Source organism: Buceros rhinoceros, unplaced genomic scaffold, assembly GCF_000710305.1.
Source record: "Buceros rhinoceros silvestris isolate BGI_N320 unplaced genomic scaffold, ASM71030v1 scaffold34786, whole genome shotgun sequence".
NCBI lineage: Eukaryota > Metazoa > Chordata > Aves > Bucerotiformes > Bucerotidae > Buceros > Buceros rhinoceros.
The window spans coordinates 5244-13312 of record NW_010416653.1 but is presented as its reverse complement, the minus strand read 5'-3'; the positions used below and the strand labels follow the sequence as shown (position 1 = coordinate 13312).

The following is an 8069-nucleotide window of genomic DNA, read 5'->3' as shown; positions in this document are numbered from 1 at the left end:
AGGAAGCTGGCTGCAAGGTAGCATGGTAGAGTCAACCCCTGAACAGGGAACTTGTGTCACTTTCTCCTAGATTGGGGAGACTTTCTCCCTAGACTGGTTTACCTTCTTTCTCATACTCTTTAGAAACAATCCTAGAATAGAAATCAGCTGGTGATAAAACCTACTTTGCAGCCGCAGGCATTAACTAGATCTTATGGACAGTGCAGACAGGAATGAACTGGGAATGTGTCAGCCATCATCATAAAGTCACAGCTAACATTTACACTTGTGAAATAGAGTAGAGGTTGTCAAATGATTGACTACCTGCAGTAACATGAGGAAAAGCAGGTCAAGGTTACTTCTGCTTCTCTCCTGTTTAAGTTAGCTGTGATGGCTCCTTCCTCACTAACATCAGATCTGTTTCGCTGAAAGCAGCTCTTAAAATTCGGTGTGAATTTTGATGATGACGGTGATCCAGTTAGGTGGAAGTGAAGCACTTTCTGACCAGATGTTTTACAAGGTGTGTAAGTATGGTCACAAAAATCCTCTAATGAATAATAACTAAATCAGGCTTTATATATCCTTTCCGAGTGTGATTCTTTAAAGGCTTTCTGCATGTAAATAGAAATTCTGATCTCTCTCTGCTTGTGTTGGCAATGCATTTTTGCTGGAGATGTCCAAATTGAAAGCTGCTGGCCTAGAATGAACCAGCAAGCATATTACTTGGCTTTAAGTAAAAGACTGTCAGTTATGTTTCTAGTTGCCATGACACTTTCTGTTATCTATATCAGTTTCTTAAATAAGAGAGACTGGTATAAGCTGGAAGCGCTTTTAAGTATTTTTTGCTCACTTGAGCTGTACTCTTCCTCTGTATGCTTGCTTTTTTTCTTTTTGCCAAACTTGTAAGAAATTCTTTCATTTAGACGGCATCTCTTGTTTGAATTATTCCAGACACACACATAGGAACTCCGAGCTTCACAGGTTTTTTTTAATGAATTGAGTCCTGGGTCAGTTGTGGCGCTATCACAAACTCCTCGGAGATGTATGGGAAGTTGTTCACCTTAGTTTTCATCTTGCCATAGATGAGTGCTGGGAGGTAACTCTTGAAAATTGTTCTCTGAATGTGAGTTGTCAGCAGTCAGGGCACTAGAGACAGGCCTGTTCTCCTGGTTCTGCTAAGGCGTGTCACAGTGCAGAGTGCATGTGCTGACAGGGGCTGGACAGAGGTCTCTGGTGGATCTAGATTTTCCCCTGCCTCTCTAACTCATCGTCCTCTTCTCAGCATGTTCTTCCTGCGCCTGATTTCCTCACCTCTTTATTTCATGCTTGTTTCTTCTCTAGCTTTGCCCACTGTGGTTCCAGTTGCTCTTTTCTTGGTTTCCCCTATTATTTCTCCCTAAGAAAGGGAAATATATCTTTAAATCCTACATATTACCTCCAGGTAGGTACGAAGTGGAACTTTTACCCTACTTGCATTAACTGGCAGTCTCTTGCCATGGTTCTCTGTGAAACCTTTTTAAGATGTGTTTGGGATTGGTGAGGAATTGACAAGACAGGAGCTGAGAAATGCTTACCTGTCCAGCATTGCTGTGAGGACCAGAGATTTCTCAAAGTTCACACTGATAGTACATTGCAGACAAACGTGTGTCAGGGCTACTGTTACACAGATGCACTAGGTGGTACTTCCTTTTGTGCTTAAATACAACGCTAACACATGGTTTCATCTTTCTTCTTTGCAGAAAAGATGATGCTTATGCAGTAGCAGGGAGGGGAATTGCAGTGTTAATTCCCTTTAGAGGGAGGATGTGTGTAACTCTAGAATTTTGAAGCCTACATTTAGGAATATGAAATAATTACTAACTATTTCAAGGTCGAGTGGCTAATTCTGTGAGTCTTTCTATTACTCTTAATACACCATAAATATGGAATAGGAATTGATTTATACAGCACATAGCAATGAACTGCGCAAAATGCAGGTTAAACGTAACATTAAAAAGAAAAACATTTATGTGGTCGACAACATGCAGAAATCCTATGGTTTTAGATTTGGTTCTGTGCATCATATTAGGACTTCCATTGGGAGCCTGTGACTCTTGCTATTTGTTAATGCTTCTGGGGATGACTTTTGGTATTGAATGAACTTATTTGGCCATTGGGACTTCCCCCCTTCACTATTCAAACTACAGAAAAAGCTTTTTTGGAAGAAAATTAAACGTGTGTACATGATGAAGAAAGGAAGTGGTACGGCAAAGAGTTGGCATCAGTTTTGTCCTTCTCGCTTCTTTGCTCTGTTGTTTGTTTTCACACATCTTTGAAACAGTAATTACGAAGGAAAGAAGCAAGTTTGTCTCAAAGTGAGCTCTTTTAAAAGAAGAGCTCCTTTTTTCCAGGAAACTTTTTCCCACTCCTCCTTTTAGAGATTTGAACAGCAGGGTAGTACTGCTGCTTTTGGGGGTCATTCCATTTGGGGGTTAACTCTTAATATTAGGATGGAGGGAATGGGAGGCTAATTTGGCCATGAGACTTCCTGGAGTCTGGGAAGGTAGTGGTGCATACAGAGGAAAGAAGTTTATCACATAAGACCATCTGGGAGCTATATGCCTGATACTTGTAGGCTCAGTATTGACTTGTGTTTTAGAAAACAGCATTGAGGTGTGTCTTGCTGCAGCAAAGTATCTTTTCTTATTTGGAACTATGGTAGTGTATGAGCATCCAAGAAAAGTAGCCTGCAAGGTAAGTATATGCTGTGTGCAGTGGCTGTTAGGCTAGAAAAGGAAGTACTTATGAACAACTTTTCTTTTGAAAATGCTTTAATCATAGCACCGTGATTGATTGGCTTGTTGTTTCCTCCCTTAGGTTCATTAAAAGACCACCCGCAGCAGCAGGCTGGCATGCTTTCTCGCGTGACTGGTGGCCTCTTCAGTGTCACGAAGGGAGCTGTTGGTGCCACGATTGGGGGTGTTGCTTGGATTGGAGGGAAGAGCTTGGAAATTACCAAAACAGCGGTCACATCTGTGCCTTCAGTGGGAGTGGGGCTAGTCAAAGGAGGTGTTTCTGCTGTAGCTGGAGGTGTTACAGCTGTAGGATCTGCTGTTGCAAGTAAAGTGCCTTTAACAGGAAAGAAAAAGGATAAGTCTGACTAAAACCAAAACTGAGACATACTTGATTCTCCAGAATATTCCATCAGTGGCATTAAAATCTGCTAAGATTTGGACCATGAGAAGCCATGCATCTTAGACACTTTATCTTCTAAAGAGTTGTGCAAGTAACTTGATTTCATCCGAAAAGGCCAGAAGAAGCCTGGCTAGCACAGTGTACGAGGATTTATTAGAGCCTAGATTGAAGCTTTGTATCTGGTGAAAAGTTACACTTCATAATTACAGAAGTAAGTGTACCTGAAGGGATAATACCTATTTGAATATTCATTTACTGTAAATCTTTTGCAGTTTTAGACTAAAATGTGAACATAGAAACTTGGTAGTCTGTGCCGTACCATCAATCTGATGTGATGCCATTTACTGTTGTCAGTGGTTCCCACATCCTCCTGCTAAGGCTCCTTCAGCTGTGTACGGTGGTGTTGGATGCACCTGGATAGCTTTCGTTATGAAACCGTATTTGCAGGCAGCCTGTAAACTATCAGTTACTGCGTTCTGCCAATGCGGACTGGAGCATACAGAACTGGAAGCGTGCAGAAATTGGAATGAGAATGGGAGATAAAAGTGAGAGTTTTTGACAACACGGTAGAAGGGATCATGAAAAGTAAACTAACTTAATGCCTTATTAGAAAAAATATCTTTTTACTAGATGAAGCTGTGTAAAGAACTGTCCTGTCATTTCAGTGCAGTTCACAGAATGAGCTTTAGACTCTCTTCACAAATCCAGATAGCTGAAATCTTGTCAATTTTACTGAAAACAAGATTGCTCCATCTCAGGTGTATTTAATGATATGCATTTATCTCCTACCAGGTTGTCTCCTGCACCAGATTAGCTTCCTGCTCTGTTTAAGCAAATGCAAGGAGTATTTCATTCACTACATCTTTCTCCCATACTCTGCATTTTGATTTTTAGTAAAATGCAATACTTTTATTTAAAATAAACCAAAAAGGTAGATAAGGCCTTAAAAAAAGAGAGAAAGAAACATCATCCAAGTAAATTTTATACTGACAGATTCTGAACGTTGACACACCTCATGAGAATATCTGTAGGCTATCTGCAGCATGTGAGACAAAATGCACTCCTAACTACACAGCTGGAGGTTGCCTTAAAATAGAACCTGTTGGTGACTTTGTGTGTACTGATTTTGCAAATAAGTAACCTCTTTGGAAGTCCACAGAAGGCTGTGAATGTTGTGTATGCAGTATTTTCTAAAACTTAGGTCCTTACAGAGAACTTGTAAGCATGTAAGCTTACTTTTTCAGTGGCTATGGCTGTACAAGAAGGATATACAGGGAGACTTTTTAGAAATTAAAAAAAATCAAAACATATCACTTGTCTAAAACTTAGTCCTGTATTCACGGTGTTGAAAATACACTATGTGTAAATTATGGTACAGTAGTCTGAGCCGTTGGTACTTCAACTGCATTCTGCAACAACCCTGTTTGGTACCGGTAATCGTATATGTTGGTAGCATCGCAACTGTAAGCATGGAGATTTGGAGTCTGGGGAGAGCAAAAACCGAACAAATGGCATTATCTGCTCCTTTCGTTAGATGCATCAGCTGCTTAGCTCCAATCTGCTGCAAGGGTGCTATGAGGTAAGTTTATGCCACAAATGGAAGACTTAAATTGTTTAAGTCAAAAGCTAATTGCATAGACTGTTGAGTAGCTTAAGGGTACCAGTTTGCTTTAGAAATGAACTAGCTTGGATATCAGAGACAATCGAGCTGCAGCAAATTATTTAGTATGGTCTGCTCCCCTGCAGTTTCCAGTGTAAAGACATCCCCAGAGAGCTACCACTGAACTCTTGGTTAAGAGTCACCTGTTTGGAGCATAGTGGTATTTGTCACCCTCAGCCAAACTCTTCCTAATTGCTTTCTGAAAACATAAATGTTGGACTGGTCATACCCCTTTTTTTTATGACATTCTCTAATTTTTATACTATGAAACTTGCGGCAAAACAAGCATGGTCTGAGATAAGCAATGTTAGATCTGTAAAGAGCTGCCAGCACTGCGTTGTGTTTTCTTCTTAACATATCCTGTAGTTATTACTTTTGAATCTTGTAACTAAAACACTTTAACATGGCATGTGGTTTTAGTTTTCGAAAAGAGCTTTGTCCTATGTCCTGCATATTTTCCATTGACTTATGAATTTGCTTCGTCCTAAAAACTTGTTCTGATTCTGTCCTGACCCTTGTGAAACATTAAATTGTTGCTGTTTCAGACATCTGAAAGCTTCCTTAGCTAATCTGTGGAGAAAAGCATACTTGGCCATGAATCTTCCCACAGTATCATGCCCCAGAGTATCTTTTACCTGCATCCAACTGGTGCCAGCGAGCTTTTGACAAAAACTGTTCCATTCACACACAACACAAAATTGCTTGTACTTTTTTTTTTTTCCTGGGAACTGAGGCTTGGCAATACCCACTTTTAAGATCGAGGTGAGCTGAGTGGAATACAGAACTAAATTTTCTAGTGGGAGTGGGGTTGTTCTTGTGTCTTGGTTGTTTTTGTGGTGATTTGATTTTACTGTCCTTTTCCCAGCCCCCATTTCAAAAGGAGAAAAGTTTATGAAGATTGCTTGTATGCCTGACTGCTTGCTGTGTAACAAAAGGCTGGTCTACAGGCTTTGATGTGCCAGACTTTAAGCAGTAAAAGATGGTTCACGTTTGCTGTGAGTAACAGCAAGAGATGAGGAAGTGGATTTTGGCAATAAAACTTTTTGGGAACTGGGAGCTTCCCTGAGGTTTTATTTTAAATGATTCCTGTGAAGACAAGAGAAACAGGTCCCAGGCATGGAGTTATGAATGAAGGATTGAATGAATTTCAGTCTGCTGGTAGAGAAAAGTAGTCTTTTTGCTTATGCTTTTGTTTTGAAAGGGGAGGAGGAGAAATTGAAATGTTCAGAATGGAAAAGGAGTTTGTGATAACTCAGGCTTCGACTCAGTTAAGGAAATATGTCACTTTCCTGTTTTGTCTGTTGCCACTGAAAATACTGTAAGTGATGGGAATAAGCTGTTTCAGGAACTTGAAAAACAGATACCTGGAGAAATGCTGAAACTATATTTTCAGGGAACACACCTTTACATACTGGTTTCCTTTTTATCCTAAACCATTGATCAGTTCTGTGGTTCAGCATTACAGATGGTATTATGAATAGCTTCAGAGAGCTGAAATGCCCCCTTGTGTCTGAGGGGAAGGATGCTTTTGAATTCAAATAAAACTGGTCTGCTTAATAGCTGAGCACTGCAGGACAGTCAGAAGGGAACAAAGTGTGAATTTTTAATGCAGCTATCTTCCCAGGTTCCCCTTAGAAAACGATAATGTGTTTTGAGGAGTCAGCAAAGACATGGCTTAGTAACAGCCTGACTTTTATCATGCTGGTGATATGTGCTACTTCTTGAATTCTCGCTGCTGTCACACATGTTCCTACAAGAGTGGTGTTCACCCCCACAAGCTGGTGTCATGTCCGTGCTCGCCTGCATGGCAGTGAGTTTAAGACCTTCAGCTGTTGAGATCCTGGCACTGCTCTAACCAGATGTCTTTAGTCCTTTCCAAGCCTGCAGTGGACAACGTAGCAGGCTCTACAAAATAACCATCTTGCAGCCCACCCTCTAAACAAACAATTCAATACCAGCTTTCTTAGCAACTGAAAACTCTTTAAGAAAAGGAGCCCTGGACTTGCTGCCAAAATGTCTGTTAAAAATGACCTTGAAGAACAGCCTGGAATGTGGAGGGGGGGTTTGTGGCTCTTTTTTCTCCTGCTGTCAAGATGGAATTTGTATAGAATTGTTGCTTAGGACAGTCTTTCTGAGAAATAAAATCAGTGATGATCCTACTTCTATTGAGATGATCATCCATGATGATATTACTTTATATTATCATTCACAGCCCATAAATGAAAATAAATAAAATCCCCATGGAACTGTCAGATAGTTACTATTTTGAAAGCGAGCACTTGTCAACAATTGCCATACGGTGTTATCTGAGAAGCAGTGTCACCCATATATTTAGAAACTGTGGCAGCTGTTTGCAAATCTGGTAGTCATTTTTAATCACCAGTAGTTTACAGACGTAAGAGTTCTGTTACGCCTAATATAAAACATGACTTTTTCCTTTCTTTTGCAATCATTTGAGACTCCCATGAGTCTCTCCCTAACCTTTTCTCTCCCCAAGCGTTACTAGAAAAGTTGTTAAGAACTAGACAATAGCAGTAGATGTGTTTTCTCCTGCCCAAAACCTTTTGCAAAACGAGTAAATGTTGAAGTCTTAACTGTAAAAGGAGGTTGTCTTGTAGTTTCTTTGCACTATGGTTTGTACACCTAGGGTTTGTACATACTGGTGCCTCACCAAATAACACTTTGTCACTAACTAAAAAATATTTTGTCCTGCTGCTGTTCTCAGACTGCACTCTAGCTAGGCTTTCCTATCCAAGCAGTCAAGTCTGCTGCAGGTCAGGATCCAGGAGCTAGAGCTACCTACTGCAGCAATAGGGAATAGAACTCCAGAAAAGTCTCCAGAAGTCAGTGAACCAGTGGGTTGATGAACACCACTGGAAAAATAATCTTCCTTTTCTCTTTCTCAGATAAAGGCTGTGCTAATCACTACCACAGGCTGGACTGTGCAGTGCTGAAAATTCTAAGCAGTTGATGCCCTGTTAGATAAGGAAATGTAACAGAATGAAAAAGAGCCCATGAGGTACTCCCTGGGAAAAAAGGCAACCTTTATCACAACCAGGTCCTGTGATGTTATTTAAAAGCATTAGAAGACTACAATTGTATAACAAAGTTGTGCTTAAGACCTACTCCAGGACAAAGTACAGTGTAAGACTACAGTCTGGTTAAGAGTACTTTTGTTTCAGCTCTTCTCAAAGAAGCAACATCTCTCTTCTCTTTGATAATTTTCTTCTGCATAATTTAAAATACAGCATTCAAA

General features: G+C 40.3%; 1 protein-coding gene across 1 annotated transcript in view; it reads left to right on the top strand.

Moving 5' to 3' along the window:
* TMEM263 (transmembrane protein 263) overlaps nt 1-3122 on the top strand; it is a 5276-nt gene extending 2154 nt beyond the window's left edge. The window contains exon 2 of the mRNA XM_010137861.1: nt 2836-3122. Within this exon, the coding sequence (XP_010136163.1) occupies nt 2836-3122 (287 nt within the window). The remainder of the gene's footprint in view (nt 1-2835) is intronic.
* The last annotated feature ends 4947 nt before the right edge of the window (nt 3123-8069 follow it).